Raw genomic sequence first — 16,786 nt, 5'->3', positions numbered from 1 at the left:
CCCCACCACCACCCCCAAGGGCCCTGCCCGCAGCACCCCTGCTTGCTGGGTGCGCCTCACCCTCCAGACAGAGTCCGCTGCAGCTCCTGTTGGCCTCAGGATCCAGGCAGGAGGGTGGGCACGGTGGCACCAGCCCCTTCCGGCACAGCTCAGCACTCACATGCACGCGGCCCTGCCCGCAGTCTGGGGTCCGGGAGAGGAGGATGGGCATCAGGCAGGGGGGGCGCCAAGAGGCCCAGCGACGGGTCTCACAGCCCCGCCGCCACGCCGGGGCTCCCCCTCAGACGCCCCCCTCCCCAGCCCAGCTCCGCTCACCTGTGCCCCCTGCACAGGGCTGCAGGCTGCAGGGTGCCCTCTCCTGGGGGGCCCCGGGGCAGGGGGCACCACCATTCTTGGGCGGGGGGTCCACACAGCTTCTCCGACGACTCCGATGGCCGCCCCCACACGAGACGCTGCAGGGCCCCCAGGCCTCCCACTCAGCCCAGGCCCCAGCCACTGCAGCGGGGCGGAAGAAGAACGGGGGTGAACCAGGCGGTGAACCTCAAGAGCTGCAACCCCCCTAGAGAGAGCAGGGCCAAGGGGCCGAGCAGTCTGGGCAGTGGCCAGCGGGGTGGCTTAGGGCAGCGCCCCGAGGACTCCGCAGCTTCCTCCCGTGTCCCAGGAAAGCCCCCTTAGGTGTGGGGCGGGGGGGAGGGGTGACGTGTGGAAAGGCCTCTGGGGATCGAGGCTCTGGTCCCGGGAAAGGGAATCCCGGGGCGGCGCGCCCCCTGGAGGCAGCGGTGAGAAGCGGGGTTACGAGCGCTGCCTGCGGGCGGAGGAAGCCCCGCGTGGGAAACCCTGGATGCAAGGATGCGGCGGGCTGGGGCCCCTCCTTCGGATCCGCTGAACAAAAGCGCCGCGGGGCCTCGGGCGCAGAGCCCGGGACCAGCGGGGCCGCCTGTTCACAGCCTCCCTCTGGGGCGGGCCTGCAGCGGCTCCAGTTCCCACACTCCGGCAGGAAAGGGGCCAGGCGGGGAGCCGCCTTCGGACGAGCCCTCCGGGGGCCGGGGGGCGAGGCTGGGATGTCGGAAGGGGCTGTCCTCCTAGAGTCCCGGAGCCGGACACACGGGTCCCAAGGGGTAGCAGGGGCATTTCCCCGTGAGGGTGTCCCACCTTGGGGAGGTGCTGGGAGGCCAGAGAGGGGAGGCTGGTTACCTGGGCAGGCCTGCACGAAGCAGGGCTGGCTGCGGAGCCGGTCCGGCGGGCAGCTGCCCCCGGGCAGGGGCGGTCGCAGCAGCTCCCGGCGCTGGAAGGCGAGGCCCAGGCCACAGCTATGGCTGCAGCTGCTCCAGCCAGACCAGGGCGCCAGGCCACAGTCTACTGCGGGGACGGGTGGGCCAGGTTCAGAGGGGGGCTCACGCGGGAGCGGGCCTTCCCCGGGGAGCCCCCCAATCCGGGCCCGGCCCAACCCCGCCCCTACCACAGCCGTCCTCGTCCGAGCCGTCGTGGCAGTCAGGCTGCAGGTCGCAGCGCCGCTCGGCGGGCAGACACTCCCCACTGCCGCAGGTCAGCTGGCTCGGCGAGCAGAGGCCCCTGGAGGCCGGCAGCCCCGGCAAGGCGGTGGTGGGCACGGTGAAGGGCACGGTGCCCGCTGCCCGTGCTGGGGCTGGGGAAGGGCAAGGGAGCCGCACAGGTGATTCCCGCTCCGTGATAAACCGACCCCTTCAACCCCAGGCCGAGCGGGGAACTGAATCTGCTGACCGAGGCCCGGCCTTCCCTTCCTCCTGATTCCTCCCACAGCCACCCAGCCCAGCACCCAGGCTTCCCTGTGCTGTGAGTGGGGTGGTCTTCCGTCCACACTCCATCTCACAGTCTCTATTTGTCAACAGCTCTTGGAGTGTCCCGAGAGAAGCCAGAGCATCTAAGAACAGTTCACTCCCCAGATATCCCTTCCTGATGGATTCCCCGGGGTGTAACTGGCTAACACTCCATCCTTCCCGTTATTGGCTAACACTTGATTGCTCTTCTCTTGATTGAAAACTAGGCTTTGAGCATAGTGGTCTACTTTGATGGATGGATAGATGGGTCGATAATGGATGGATAGATGAACAACCTCCAAGGTCAGAGAGGTTTTATAAAACACCTATCCCATGCCCCACCCCCCACCATCCCACCAACCAACACACTGCTGGTTGTTTTTACCCATTCAGTTTTCCTTCCACTCCCCGTGTCCGCTAGCCTTTCGAGGACCTTCTCATATATGCTAGAAATGGAGGCAGGCACCTCCCTAAACCTACAGCCATCTTGCCGTGACCAGCCTCATGGCACCGGACTCTCCGGGGTGCTCACCGCAGGGCCTCTCATCAGAGCCATCCAGACAGTCCTCCCGTCCGTCACATAGCTGCTCCAGCTCCACGCAGCCCAGGACCTCGCAGGGCACCTGGCCTGGGCTGCACCGCACAGGCGGGAAGGGCCCCGGGGCGGTGCTCCGTCCTGCGGGCACCACCGCAGCCAGCTGACCGGCCATCGCCCCCTCTCCAGCCCTGTCCTCTCCCCTCCGTCACCTCCCAGCAGCCCCCAGCCTCCCTCCTGACATTCGCTGTGCCCTCCCTTCCTGCCCTCGTGGGATTACGGAAAGGCAGGGAGCGGTCTCGGGAGACTTGGGTCCTAGGCTTGATCCTCCCAAGTCCCTGAGCTCGAGCGTGTGACCGGGAGCAAAGCAGCCAAGCTCTCAGGGCCTCGGTTCCTCCACAGGGAAGCCATCGCTACAGGGCAGGAGGCATCTCACCAGCAGGGACCTCGGGCGTCATCGTCGGGTGCAGGGGGAGCAACGTCACAGCTGCCATTTCCGGTCTCAGGGCCTGGGCCTCCAGCTGGGAGGTGGGGCTGGGGGTTGCGGTCTGTGCAGATTCCCCAGGACTTGGGTGAGGCTCAGACCCGAGACTCGCTGGCCCCTTGCCTGGGGGTGCAGGAGGGAGGGGGAGTCCATCAGTTACCTGTCCCTGAGATGAGGCTGATGTGGGCCCTCCAGAAGGTTTTCCAGGTCTCGGGGTGGTGATAGATGACACCCCACCTTTTGAGGGGCTTCAAATCAAAATGAAAAGGGGACTCGGTCGTCCCAGGGGCACAAGAAGGGTTTTAACTGAACGCAGAAGAAAAGCTGAGTTTTGAGTGAGATGTTTACTCTCCGCTCACGAAGACAGACACAGCAGCCTCCAAGTGAAACTCACTATAGAGTCAACATTTATGGAGAAACACAAACAGCAGCAGGAGGAGCCGCCCGGCCAGAAACTCAGCACCAGGTACAGAGAAATCAGCTGGGAGCCTCCTGGCAGCTACAGGGAAAAGAAGGATGAACCTACTTTCTACAAAGAGATTCTTGCTAAAAAAAGCCTTTTTTCTAGAACCAGACTTGGGATGAGATGAGACTTCATCATGGGAGTCTGCATTTTGCAGACCCAAGAAATAATTCAAGTGGCTTCATCTGCTTCTCACAAGAGATGCAGAGGCACTGCTAGCCAAGCTCCTGAATAGCAATCCTCAGAACTTTCTAGAAGGGACCATATGCACCAATTTTAAGTGCTCCTGGGCTCACAGAGGGGGAAACTGAGGCCTGGGCAGGTGGTAAGATGGGTCCAACACGTCCCAAGAGAGAAGGTCATGCTCAGCTTTCTTGAAAGCCCTCACCGGCCGCCTCCCCCAAAGACGGCTCTCCTGGGCCCTTGTGCAGGTGAAGGGCCAGGCAGCCATGGTTGCGGGGGTTGCTGGCACACAACGGGAGCCCCTTCCTTGTCCTATTTAGGACCCCGCTAACTGGGTGACCCTGGCTTCCCTGTGCCCACTGTCAGACATCTGCCTGCAAACGCTTCTGAAATGGGTGCCTGGCTGGGTGAGTGCGGGGGATGGGGGGTGAAGGGAGTGCCAGCCTCACACCCTGGAATCCAGACAGTGGGCAGGGGCTGGAACTGGCCAAGGAGTCCACAGGGACCACGCCTGCCTCCCTGAACCCACCTTGCTCAGTCAGAGAACGAGAGGGGTCAAAAGACAGAGCTCTAGAGATATAATAGACCCCTGCCCTGAAAGAACAGGCTGGGTGGCAGGGGAGGCCAGGAAGGCAGCCTAGAGTTTGGCATATACCTGTGGGGGGCACGGGTGACCCCCGCCCGGGATGCCAGTGGTCAGCCTCTGCTTCTGCCAGACCCTGTGGAGAGAGGAGAGGGTCAGCTGCCCGTGAGGCCCCAGCCTGGGGGCAGTTCATCGCCCCCAGGGGTGCACTCGGATCCCCAGCTTCAACCCCCTCCACGTCTCCCCATGCACCTTGCTGGGCTGAGGGTGCAGCTGTCCAGGCTGAGCAGAGGGCACGGAGCTCCAGGCTGTGGACTCGATTCTGAGAGAAAAATAACCATGAGGGCTCCAGGGGCTCTCCCAGCTTCGGAAGCCCCATCCGGGCAGGGGATCATCCCTGGGCGGGCCTGGGGAGGGCACTGTCCGCTGAGACTAGACATGGGGATGCCCTCCACTGTGGTCCCAAAGGTCAGAGCCCCCTGGAGGGTTTGTTAAGCAGAGGGGCTGGGTGCCCCCTGTCCCCCAGTGTCTGCCTCAGCAGGTCCGGACTGCAGCCTGAGAGTCTGCATTTCTACCAACTTCCAGGTGATGCTGATGCCGTTAGTCCGAGGACCACCCTCTGAGAACCACTGACCTCCAGCTTCAGGACAACGGCACAGAATCCCATGTGGGAAGGGGCCTCCGAAGACACCCAGCTGCAGCAACTCAGCACCCCGGCCCATGGGCACTTTGGGGGTGCAGGCGACACAGGCTCCTCCCACAAAGCTGGGCCACCCCACCAAGGCTGAGCCGGGCAGCAGGGCGCCCCATACCTGCCAGCACCTGTGGGCGGGGGCACGCAGCCCTCCTCATCGGAGCCGTCATCACAGTCCTCCACACCATCACACAGGGCCCCCCTGGGGGCACACTCGCCACCAGCACAGCGGTGCCCAACCCCTGGGCACAGGGGTGCTGCCCGGTGAGGACACGGTGGGGTAGGGGGAATGGCTGAGGGCTCCTGCCCTTCCCTCCTGCCCACTGCCATCTCTCCCTCCCCCAGCCCAGCCTGTACCTGGCTCACAGCCCAGCAGCTCCACCCGCAGGGGGCCGCCCGGGTTGGCATCACTGCGGGGGACAGCCTGGTGGTGCCCATCGGAAGGCCACACCCGGATGTGCTGCGCCTGCACCATCTGGGCAAATGTCCACACGGTGGAGGTGCCATCCCAGTTCTCGGGGAAAAGCTATGAGGATGGGGGTGTCTGCTCAGGCTGCCACCGGGACCCTGCCCAGCGCCCCACCCCCCACCCATCCCCCCAACCTCCATGGCATGGACCGGGCCGTCCCAGCGCTCATGGTCTCCCAGCATGAGTCATCCGGGTCCCTCAAGGCTGAGGGGCTCCAGTCCTAGTTTCCTAAGGGCAGGATGCCTGCTGCGGTGTCCCCAGGGCCAGGCCAGTGCCCACACGTGGCAAAGAAAGTGAAAGTGAAGTCGCCCAGTCATGTCCGACTCTTTGCGACCCCATGGACTGTAGCATACCAGGCTCCTCTGTCCATGGGATTCTCCAGGCAAGAATACTGGAGTGGGCTGCCATTTCCTTCTCCAGAGGATCCTCCCGACCCAAGAATTGAACCCGCATTGTAGGCTGACACTTTACCGTCTGAGCCACCAGGGAAGTCAAATACTTAAGAGCAGACATACAGTCTCCCTGAACATAAAGATGTCAGTCGCTCAGCCATGTGCAACTCTGCGACCCCATGGACTGTAGCCCACCAGGCTCCTCCTTCCATGGGATTTCTCAGGCAACAGTACTGGAGCAGGTGGCCATTTCCTTCTCCAGGGCATCTTCCCCACCCAGGGATCAAACCCGGGCATCCCGCATTGCAGGCAGATTCTTTACCATCTGAGTCTCCGTGGGGAGGATGCTAGCCCCAGGAGGGCAGGGCTGTGCCCAGCTGCTCTCCGCACGCCCCGAGGCTCAGTGAACTCGCTGTCACCCCAAGCCCCTCCCTCCACAGTAGGGCTTCCCACACCTGCCCCCCATCTGAGCCACTTCGATCATATCTGATGCCCTTTCAACTGTGGCCCTTCTGCCCCACCGAACACTGTCCCTGCTACTAACAGGTGCTGAACAAGCCTCTAAAGTAGGAAATGTCCCTCTGGAGACAAGAAACCCCTTGGGAACATACAGTGTGGGCCCCACATAAAAGGGCATGGTGGGTCACTGGTCCAGGGGGCCTGAGTGGGCGGTACCTGGGGTGCGGGCTGAATACCAGGCCGGATGTCACGATAGCTGTGCCAGTGTAGACCATCACTGCTGACCTGGAGCCAGTCTGAGGACCCAGCCCCCTGCACTATGATGCCTGGGAGGAGGAGCAGGGAGCAGAGCTAAAGCAGTGAGCGCCACCCCCAGCCCCGCCATCCTCCACCCCTTCCTCCTCCAGCCCTGGCCTCTGCCGTCTCCCCACTGACCGGTGAGGTTCCTGGGCTGGAGCAGGTCGAGCTGCAGGTAGGGAGGCGGGGTGTGCTCCTGAGTATCAGCGTGCTCCACGGGGCTCCAACCTGGCACTCCCAGGGCAGGCCTCAGGATGGCAGCCCAGGGGGGGCGCTCCAGCTGCTGGGACGAAGCAGGCAGGCTCCCCTCGGGGAGTCGGGCCAGGCCCAGGGGAGAATAGCAGGGATCTGGGTGCACAAGAGAAGGGCTGGAGCCTGCCGGGGGCATAGTTAGGAAGGCACAAGGGGTACTCTGGAGCGTTGAAAGTCCAGCCGGTTGACCTTGTAGGGTCACCGGAGGCTGGTCCAGGTAGGGCAGGGTTAGGGAGGAAACAGGTTGTGCTGACATCTAGATAGATCCTTAGGATAACCGTCCTCCCCATGGAAGGCAAGAGGTATAGTCCAGCGATCTGGTCTCCCCTCCCAGGCTGGACAACCCCTCGGGAACAGCCCCCCTCGGCCCTACAACAGCCCGTGGCCCTTACCTCCGGGGGGAGGCAGAATGTAGGTGATCAGAGAGGCTCCGATCTGAGGGCTGGGGGTCGGAGCGGGCGCGGGAGTGGCCATGGGGTGGACCGTCTTGTTCTCTCCTGGAGGCGGGGGAGGAGAGACCCAGGCTCACACCAGGCCCCGGCCCAACCTCTCTCCACTCGTTGGAGCACTTTCTCTCCCACGACTTCCGGGGGAACTTTGGGAACAGTGCCCCCCTCCCACAGCTGGGAAAGCTCCATCCCGGAGTGAGTAAGGGGTTTTCGCTTCCACTGAATATATTTAGAGAACGCAGACTAAAACCACCTGCCCAAAAAGCCACTTCAGGGGCCAGGACAGAGCGGCTGCAGTTCAGTTCCTGATCAGGGCTGCTGTCACTAATAGGGGACCTTTGTGGGCACCAGAAAAGGGCATCTCTGGATGGAAGCGGTCTTTCAGTCTTACAGTCTGGTCACCACTCGCCATGTAACTTGTGCAGTCAGCCACCTGTACCACTGTGCAGGCGGGCGCTCTCCTAACCTCAGCAGCCTATGGGTGCACTTTTAAGATATGAAATCTGGGCCCCAAAGTGCATCCGTTTTTGAGCCTTTGCATTCTGTTTTATTTATAATTCAGTTTCCAAGTAAACACGGTTTTGAAAAGTCCAACTGGGTCATGGTTGCTCTTAGAGGGGACAGGAAAGGAACCAGATCCAGCCCATCAGAACCAGAGAAAGGAAAGTACCCTCAAGGGTGACCTCGTGGGGGAGGTCAGAAGAGGCGGGCAGAGACTGAGGCCCGGCCTTAGAGGCCCCCACACCCACCCAGAGGGCCCCTTCCTTGCCCAGCGTCCATGACCCAGGCTCCCCTCACCCTGAGGCCGGGGTAGCCAGTGCCGCCCCCGTCCCCCCGGGACTCGGTACAGCCACCTCTGGCTTCCCGCCATCCTCCTCCCCCTGGAGCTCCTCTGCTGCCCCCAGACCCACTCACCAGGTGGCACGCAGCGGCAACATGACTCCCCCACTGCCTCCACCAGAACCCAGTCCTGCGAATCCAAGAGCCAGGCTGGACGAAACTGGCCACCTGCCCGCTCCATCAGCTGCCACCCACAATTCTGGCCTCTACACACGGTGCCCCGCCCCACCCTTACTGCCAGGCGCCCCCCGCCCCCAGGTGCCCCCACCGGCCTGCCTCACCTGGGGGCAGCTTCCCAGCGGGCAGTAGGGAGAGCAGCGTGCCGAGCCATCGTGCAGACACTGGCAGACCCTGCAGGGACCCCCTCGCCAGCGCTCCCCCACGCGGTGGACCTGGCCGTCCTGCTCGCAGCCTTCACAGGGCTCCGTCTGGCACCTGGGAATTGGGGGCCGCCCCTCACCTGGTGACCAGCCCACCCTGGCCTGCCTGGGGGAGGCATTTCCCAGGACTCGGGACTTTCAGTTATAACAAGTCCTGGAAAGTCCTGGGCCTCAGGGGACACTTGGTCATCCTGTCACCCTGACCCCACCCCTGAACCAGAGCGACTGCAGCTGACCCAAGAGAGGGCAGTGGAAGTAATTTGTGCCAAGGCCCTTGGCCAGTAGAGCCAGTCTCAGAGGGGGCTGGGCAGGCAGATATGGCAACTCCCCCTACAAGCCTCACCCCGGGTACCTCCAGAGGCACAGGGTGCAGACCAGAGGGTCCGTACCCACCCTCGGACCTGTGGGCTCCCTACATCCCCCTTTTGGATCTACTGGGCATAAAACTGATGCAGAAGGCCAGGGGTCCCCAGAGATGTGCTGGGAGTCCCGGTGTTTAGACTAATAGGGGCACAGAATGGGGGGTGGTCCTCATCTGGGGTCCGGCCCGTGGAAGCACCTTGAGTGCGGAAGGGCGCACACAGGCGGCTTCCCAGCTGGGAGCTGGAGGTGCGGTTCCTGGGGTGCGGTACCTGCGGGCCTTGCGATGGAGGCCCCGGCACTGGTGCCCTCGACCGGCCAGGCGGGGGTTGTTGGGGCTCCGGAAGGACCACTGGACGCTCCGGCTCCCACAGGGGCCCAGGCACTCAGCCCAGGGGGACCACGCTGACCAGCCGCAGTTCACTGAGGGGGGCCACGAGTCAGGGCTGGGGGAGGCGGGGCGGTCTGGGGGAGACCAGAGCCCCTCGGGGAGACCAGAGCCCCTCGGGAAGGGCAGGGTGGGGCTCACCTACACAGTCTGGGTTGGGTGGTCTGGGGGAGACCAGAGGCCCCTCAGGAGGGGCCGGGGTGGGGCTCACACGCGCAGTCTGGGTTGGGTGGTCTGGGGGAGACCAGAGGCCCCTTGAGAAGGGCTGGGGTGGGGCTCACCCGCGCAGTCTGGGTTGGGTGGTCTGGGGGAGACCAGAGGCCCCTCGGGAGGGGCCGGGGTGGGGCTCACCCGCGCAGTCTGGGCTGGGCCGGCAGCGCCGGGGCTGCCCGTCCTGGCAGATGCAGAGCTGGCAGTCGATCTTGACGCGCTGCCCGGGCCAGTAGCGGCCGCCGTCCACCAGGCACGGGCACTGCCGCGGCCACACGCACCGCCCCCGGGCACCCAGCACCTGCCCCGCAGGGCACCAGCAGCCTGAGGGAGGCCCGGCGTGAGGCCTCCCTGCAGAGAGCTCGGCCAGGCAGACAGGCCCACCACACCCCAGGGCCAGAGCCCCCTTACCTGGGCCACCGCAGGGCCGGTCAGGGGGGCACACGGCCTGACCAGAGATGTCATCACAGGTCAAAGGGCAAGGGGCGCAGGCATGGAACACCAGTTCCCCGGAGCAGGTGATGTTGGGGCAGCCGTCCTGAGGGCAGGGCCCTGGGAGGAGGTCATCGCAGGTGGGTCCCCGTCAGGGACAAGCTCCCCCCTGCTGCCCCTCCACCCTCCCTCTGCCGCGCCCGCTTCCGTCCACTCACGGGTCTCCCGGGTGCTGGGAGGGCCCCCAGGCAGCATGGCACAGGCCCGGCCCCCGTTCTGGGGCGGGTGGCACTCCCGGTGGCGAGCCGTGACACCCCCGCACGGTTCAGAGCATGGGGACCAGGGTGACCAGGAGGTCCACGCACCGTCCTCTGTGGGGGGCAAGGGCCGGCCAGCAGGGTGGGGGGCGGCCATGAGGCTGGGCAGGGGGGCCCGGCGCCCTCCTCCTCCCCCCTGCTTTCGCAGGTCCTACCCACCGTGCTGGCCTCCCAGTGCCCAGGCGCCCCCCTCACCTGGGCAGGCGGCCACGAAGCAGGCCCGAGTCTGGCGCTCCGGGCCGGGGCAGTGCCGCAGCACCGGGAGGCTCGGGGGCAAGCAGCGGCGACTCCGGCCCTGCGCCCCTGGCCCGCATGTCTGGCTGCAGGGCCCCCAGGGGCTCCAGGGCCCCCAGGCCCCACAGCCCTGCTCTTCCGGGGAGGGCCCTGGCATCCCCGCCAGCTCACAGTCGGGCTGCCCGTCGCACACCTGGGGTCAGAACAGCGGGGTCGGGGCGACTCGTGCTTTGAGGGCACCGGGGGCGCTGGCCTCCCGCACCACCCGCTCCCCAGCCTCACCTGCTGGAAACCGATGCAGAGGCCGTCCGGACAGGAGTATTCCGGGCAGGGAAGCCCTGTCTGGTTGGGGCCTCCTGGGGCCCGCAGCCCCTCTGAGAAAAGAGGAGAGAAAACAGTTAGGTGGAAGTGAGAGCCGCATCCCCAGCCCCCGCCAGCTTTGGCCTCCACCAGGGGAACAGCGTGCCCACCCTATCCTCCCCGGGGTGAGGACAGGTGGGGAGCCCATCCCAGAGCTGCTGGGGCTTCAGGCACAATTGGGGAGTCAAATCACAGGGGAAGAGACTCCTGCAAGGGGACAGCTGGGTGGAGCCTGCAAGGGGTGGGGCTCCAAAGGCACGGAGGGGTTGTATGCACGCTAAGTCACTTCAGTCTTCCGACTCTTCGGGACCCCATGAACTGTAGCCCACCAGGCTCCTCTGGCCATGGGGTTCTCCAGGCAAGAATACTGGAGTGGGTTGCCATGACCCTCTCCAGGGGATCTTCCTGACCCAGGGATCGAACCCTAGTCTCCTGTGTCTCCTGGACGGGCAAACGGGTTCTTTAGCACTAGCGCCACCTGGAAAGCCCAAAACATGAATCGCTCAGTCGTGTCTGACTCTTTGTGACCACATGAACTAGAGCCCACCAGGCTCCTCTGTCCATGGGCTTCTCCAGGCAAGAACACTAGAGTCAGTTGCCATTTCCTTCTCCAGGGGGTCTTCCCAACCCAGGAATGGAACCCAAATCTCCTGCCTTGCAGGCGGATTCTTTTACCACTGAGCCACCAGGGAACCCTGGAGGGGACCAAGTATGAGAAAAAAATCACAGGGGACCTAGCCTGGGTCAGAGACACCTTTGGGAGGGTGCAGGAAGGCAGGCCATGGAGAGGGGAGGAAATGGGGTCTATGGACAGCACCCCCCACAGGTGGTCAGGACAGTGAAGGTCTGACTTGCAGGGACACAAAAGGAATCCCCAGTTTTGGTGGGGAGAGGTTGAGGACCCCCCAAACAGGTCCATGCCCTGCGACAAAGCCACTCAGGCCCGCCCTTTTATCAAAGACAGAAAGCCCTTTCTACCTTCCTCCTCCGGGCCCTCCCGGGGCTGGGTGGGCGGGCAGAAGTTTTCAGAGTTTCCCAGAAGAGATTCAAAGGGCACAACACTCGCTCTAGGCTCGAATGCCTTAGACCTAAGACACTCTCTCTAGCGGGGGCGCCCAGGTAGGGGTGGGAAGAGAAGGCGTCCCGCCCGCCAGCGCGTGTCGCGGCCGGGCTCTCACCGCAGGCGCCCGGGTCCTCGTCCCAGCCGTCGGGGCACTGCGGGACGCCGTCGCACAGCTGTCCCGGGGCCACGCAGTGCGGGCCGCGCGCGCAGGGCGTGTGGTGCGGCGCGCAAGGCCGGTCGCAGCCGCTCTCGTCGCTGCCGTCGGCGCAGTCCCCCTCGCCGTCGCAGCGCCAGCCCCGGGGCGCGCATTCGCCGCTGCCGCACGCGAAGTCCAAGGGGCCGCAGGGCAGCGCTGCGGGGACGTCCTCGCTAGACCCGGGCGGGGCGGACCAGCTCCCCGCAGGCCGGCCGGGCCCTTCCACCGCCGTCGTCCCCTCTGAGCCCCTCCCTGCGCCCGGCCCTCCCCCCACCTTCGGCCCCTCCCCAAGTCCAGTCCCTCCCGCATTTTGATGATCGATTGGTTTTCCTAAAGCTCTTTCTTCATCCAAGAATTCCCAACAGTCGCCACTCAGTTTAGAGGCGGCTCTGAACTCCTGGGAAGAAGGTTTGGACTCTTTTCAGTCCTCTCTCCCTTCGCGTCCTTCATTCCGCTGTCTCCAGGAAGCTGGACTGTGCCCTGCTCCTTCCCTCGTCACCACCCCCCCCCACCATATGCCCCTAGGTCTCCCCCTGAGACCCTGTTCCCTCCTTCCCAGGCCTCCAGAGGCCAGCTTTCTAAGCCCCTTTCCTCCAGGAGCTCACCAGGGCCGACGCTGGCCAGGGGGGTAGGTGCAGTCTCCCAGGAGACAGCAGAGGGGCCAGGCAAGGTACCAGCGGGGGGAGTGGGCAGAGAGGGGAGGGGGCAGTGCCCAGGCCCCTCGTCGGCTCCATCCAGACAGTCCCAGACTCCGTCACACAGCCGGATGGCCCCCAGGCAGGTACCATCGACGCAGGACACCTCCCCAGGGGCGCAGTCCACTTGCCCTGTAGCCAGAGAGAGGGGCTGGTCCCAGGGTACTGCTCCTCGGGGTGCCCTCTCTCACATGCCAGCAGGTGCCCACTTCTCAGCAGGAACCTGCACTGGCGAAGGAGGGGAGGGAGGCAGGTGGGGGCTCACGAGACGGGGTCGGGACCACTAACCCAGGCAGGACTCCTCATCAGCAGCGTCCGGACAGTCAGGGTACCCATCGCAGAGCCGGGCCGGAGGCAGGCAGCGCCCGTCGGCACAGGCCAGCGAGTCCTGGGGGCACGGGCAGCCCTGTTCATCCGTCCCGTCTCCACAGTCATCCTGCCCATCGCAGAGCAGGGCCAGGGGCAGGCAGCGGCCGGAACTGCAAGACACCTGCCCCTCCCCACAGCCCGGGGTGGCACAGCCTGGGGCGAAGAAGGCAGGCAGGCTCAGGACACCCACAGAGGCTCCCAGAGAAGCCCCCAACCCCAGAAACCGGGACACCCCTGCCCACAAGCAGCTGGCAACTGGACCCGCAGCTTAGGAAGTGGCCCTAGGACATGTGCTTCCATCTGAGGCCTGACCCGCCACTTGCCACTGCCGCACACCACCCAGGACACTCACCCTCCTCGTCTGAGCCATCGCCACAGTCATCCTGGTTGTCACAGAGCCACCCGTGGGGCACACAGTGCCCGCTCTCCCGGCAGGGGATCTCTCCCTCCGCACAGCCAGGCCCGGGCTCTGCACAGCGGCCGCCGTCGTCCCCACAAAGCCACTGACTTTCCCGGCATGTGCTGAGGACATGGTGTCCAGGGATCAGCAGCGGTGCCGGGCTTAGCCAGCCCAGGGCGTGGGGGTACCCCCCCGCCCCCGCTCACCAGTTGCCACAGTCCTTCTGCAGTACCGTGCCCGGCGGGAAGAAGCTGCCCCCCCACTCGCAGGGGCAGGCAGCCAGCTCCAGGCAGACACCTCCTGAGGGCACAGACGGCAGGGCTCCGGCCAAAGGGGCACCCCGTCCCCATGGCCTTGTGGCCCCTCTGCACCCCCCCCTACCCAGAGCCCCCTCCCCTCTGCCCACTCTGACCCTACACACCGTGCAGCAGAGTCCCCTCGGGGCAGAAGCAGCCCTCCACACAGGCGATGGCCTGGCAGGGCCACCCAGGCTCAGGACTGTGGTCGTGGCACGTGACGGGGCACGTGGGGCCACAGGCCTCATACACCTGGCCCCCCTCACACTGCAGAGCTGGGTGGGGAGGAGAGAGGCCTGGGTCACCAGGGGGCGAGGGCCCCAGGAAGCAACAGCAGCGGGCGAGCCAGCCCAAAGCGAGGCCCGTGGAGGGCACCGGGGTGTATGGATGGCCTGGATGTCTTGCCGGGTGCCTGCCAAGGCTATTTGCAACACAGCAGCGATCTCAGCATGTTTGGTTCATCTAGGACAGCGTCTGGCTCATAGTAAGCACTCCAGGAATGAATGAATGAATGACTGGCTCTCAGGCCAGAAGTATCCCCAGAGGAGCTGAGCAGGTGGCGAGATGGGGTATCACGGACTGAGGGCCGGGCATACTCACGGCAGAGCTCCTGGCTGCGCCAGCGCACGTGGATCCCGTGCCGGGCACACTCGTCTGCATAGGTGGCGATGGCAGAGCAGAGACACTCACAGTCGCCCCCCGAATCGCAGCTGTGGGAGGGAGCAGTCAGCCCCCCACCATCCCCCGACCAACACTCCCACGCCCGCCCCGGGTTCCCAGGCCTGCCCCTCTCACCCGCAAGCGTCATACACACACCGCTCGTAGTATTGCTGCGGGGGCACCTCCGCGTGGCACCGGGCAAAGAGTGGTTGCAGCACCAGCCCGCAGTGGGTGCGGGCCCAACCGGCCCGGTGGGCGTTCACCTGTGGGGACACCCCCGTGGACCAGCCAGACCCCTCCTCAGCACCCCACCTCTGGAACCGTCCCCAACCCCGGGTTCCAGCAGCTGCCCCCTCCTCCCTTCACCCCCTCTCCTGCCCATCCTCACGGCACAGGGGTGCGGCAGGTCCCCCGGCTCCGGGCAGAGAGGCCTGAGGCGCCAGGAGTGGGCGGCCAGTTCAGCGGTGGGCTCCAGGACCCCCTGGCGGCTCCGAAGGTCGTTACTGGCATCTCCATCAAAGTCTCCACACAGGCCAGCCACCCGGCCGCGGAGCTGGGGCGACAGCTGCACCAGGACCCGGGTGCCTGGACAGAGAGTGTGGCAGGGGGGCTCTGGAGACCGATCTGGGGGCCTTCTTTAGGGCCAGGAGTGGGGACAAGACCTGGTGGTTTAGTCACTAAGTCATGTCCAACTCTTGCAATCCTCGTGGACTGTGGCCCGCCAGGCTCCTCTGTCCATGGGATGCTCCAGGCAAGAATACTGGAGTGGGTTCCCATTTCCTTCTCCAGGGGATCTTCCTAACTCAGGGATCGAACCTGGATCTCCTGCATTGCAGGCAGATTCTTTACTAACTGAGCTACAAGGAGTGGGGAGATGACCTAGGCGCCTGTATCAGGTGGGCTGGTTTGACCATCTGACAAAGGTTATCAACTCCCCCAGTGGGGTCGCCAGCTCCCTCTTGTTTGGGGTGGTGCTTGGCGGTGACAGATGTGAGACCTACCTACAGGGGTGGGGCTCAGGGCAGGAAGTGAGAGCCAACTTTCTTAACTAAACTCAGGTTGGAGGCCGGGTACAGAAAATCTACAGAGGGCTGGATTCCAGAGTCCAGGACACACTGTGACACTCTCCAGCCCCAGAGGCCTCAGTGCAGATGACTTTGCCCACACCGCGGGGTGCGGGGGGGGGGGGTGCGTTTGGATTTCCTTTGATTTCTCAGTAACCAGTTATTTCTAAATCACCCGCTGCTTGGGTTTGGGTGGTGGGCTGTTAGATTTCTTTTTATTTCTTCTCTCTAAAATTTGCTATTTTTTTAACCGTTTCTTTTGGCGAGGAGCTATTGCTTTCATAAGGCAGAAAGATGTAATGACGAAAACGTAATTTGGAGACTCTGATCAGATGTGTGGAGGAGGAAGACTTTGTCGGGGGGGTGGGAGCTGCAGGGCGGGGGTCAGCTGAATGGCGGGTGGGGTGCTGACCTCCATCCCAGAGCAGGGTGAGACCCACACGGGTACTGAGGAGCAGGAAGAGGCCGGCGGGGCGCAGGCTCAGCCCAGGGCCGGAGTAGACCTTGGGGGGCGTCACACTCACCCCATTCACCGTCACTGCCCTGCCTGTGGGGGAGCAGAGGCATTCAGGCCCGGCCTCGGGGTCCAGGGGCCCCAAGAGCCCCACGAGGCCCTCCCAGCCTCCCTCCCCTCCAGCCTTTCCTTTCTTCCTTCAGCTGTGTGACCTGGAGCAAGTCCTTAGACCTCTCTGGGCTTTCGTTTCCTGGAGCCTTCCAGAATCAGGGTTCCCAACCAAGAGAAGAGTCACCAGCCCCCACCCCCACCCCCGCGGACTGATGGCTAGCCGTGGGGAGCCGTGGGAAACCCCAGGCCTCAGCTGCCCCCGCAGAGCTGGGACGCCACCCGGGGGGGGGGGCCCCCTCCTTGGCCACGTCCCCCTTCAATGTCACAGCCACCTCTGAGCATGTGCACAACGGTGCCCTGCAGCCGCACGGTCAGCGCCTTGGTGCAGGTGAGGCCGCTGGCCCCGCAGGGCAGGTTTTGGGCGGAGACGGTGAACTGGCCGCTGGCCTCCCGCACCAGCAGGTACTCGCAGGCCCCGGGGAAGGTGAGGGCCAGCCCGTCGAACGTCACGTAGTGAGGGGCGCCTGACGCCCGGCACCGCCCGGCACACCGCTGGCCCGGGCAGTGCCACCGCCGACCCTGGCACACGCTGTGGGCAACGGGGGAGGGGAACCGTCAGGAAGACCGGGGCCCGGGGGGGCCGGGGAGAGATGCCGGGAGCTTCCACCGTCCAGGCCTGTCTGGGTATCCCGCCCCACCCATCATCCCGACCCCCAGCCAGGGGTCACTAGGTCGCAGGGTCACAGGTCACAGGGCGGGGCCTACATACCACAGGTTGCAGTCCTCCTGGATTGTAGCGTTGGGCAGGTACCACTGGCCGCCGTGACGGCAGGGACAGAGCTCGGGAGGCACGCAGCGTTCCTCCTAGCAGAGGCCGGGGACAAAGGGTTCCATGGAGGAC

At 64.7% G+C, this 16,786-nt stretch overlaps 1 protein-coding gene across 1 annotated transcript in view; it reads right to left on the bottom strand.

Annotated features, from left to right (window-relative positions):
* LOC122438844 (SCO-spondin) overlaps positions 1-16,786 on the bottom strand; it is a gene marked incomplete at its 5' end in the record, with an annotated part of 52,612 nt that overhangs the window by 25,375 nt on the left and 10,451 nt on the right. Inside the window, 33 exons of the mRNA XM_043464052.1 lie at positions 61-183; positions 316-495; positions 1,195-1,359; positions 1,460-1,645; positions 2,329-2,472; positions 2,768-2,938; positions 4,117-4,180; positions 4,297-4,366; positions 4,857-4,995; positions 5,096-5,264; positions 6,275-6,384; positions 6,494-6,703; positions 7,000-7,104; positions 7,972-8,026; positions 8,178-8,331; positions 8,909-9,059; positions 9,376-9,558; positions 9,646-9,786; positions 9,885-10,037; positions 10,179-10,410; positions 10,500-10,591; positions 11,756-11,992; positions 12,442-12,663; positions 12,820-13,053; positions 13,253-13,422; positions 13,507-13,600; positions 13,722-13,871; positions 14,197-14,306; positions 14,392-14,519; positions 14,645-14,841; positions 15,733-15,867; positions 16,218-16,474; positions 16,655-16,749. Coding sequence (XP_043319987.1) covers positions 61-183; positions 316-495; positions 1,195-1,359; positions 1,460-1,645; positions 2,329-2,472; positions 2,768-2,938; positions 4,117-4,180; positions 4,297-4,366; positions 4,857-4,995; positions 5,096-5,264; positions 6,275-6,384; positions 6,494-6,703; positions 7,000-7,104; positions 7,972-8,026; positions 8,178-8,331; positions 8,909-9,059; positions 9,376-9,558; positions 9,646-9,786; positions 9,885-10,037; positions 10,179-10,410; positions 10,500-10,591; positions 11,756-11,992; positions 12,442-12,663; positions 12,820-13,053; positions 13,253-13,422; positions 13,507-13,600; positions 13,722-13,871; positions 14,197-14,306; positions 14,392-14,519; positions 14,645-14,841; positions 15,733-15,867; positions 16,218-16,474; positions 16,655-16,749 — 5,026 coding nt within the window. The remainder of the gene's footprint in view (positions 1-60; positions 184-315; positions 496-1,194; positions 1,360-1,459; positions 1,646-2,328; positions 2,473-2,767; positions 2,939-4,116; positions 4,181-4,296; positions 4,367-4,856; positions 4,996-5,095; positions 5,265-6,274; positions 6,385-6,493; positions 6,704-6,999; positions 7,105-7,971; positions 8,027-8,177; positions 8,332-8,908; positions 9,060-9,375; positions 9,559-9,645; positions 9,787-9,884; positions 10,038-10,178; positions 10,411-10,499; positions 10,592-11,755; positions 11,993-12,441; positions 12,664-12,819; positions 13,054-13,252; positions 13,423-13,506; positions 13,601-13,721; positions 13,872-14,196; positions 14,307-14,391; positions 14,520-14,644; positions 14,842-15,732; positions 15,868-16,217; positions 16,475-16,654; positions 16,750-16,786) is intronic.

This window comes from Cervus canadensis, chromosome 3, assembly GCF_019320065.1.
Source record: "Cervus canadensis isolate Bull #8, Minnesota chromosome 3, ASM1932006v1, whole genome shotgun sequence".
In the NCBI taxonomy this organism is placed as follows: Eukaryota; Metazoa; Chordata; class Mammalia; order Artiodactyla; family Cervidae; genus Cervus; species Cervus canadensis.
This window is presented reverse-complemented; position numbering and strand designations above follow the sequence as displayed.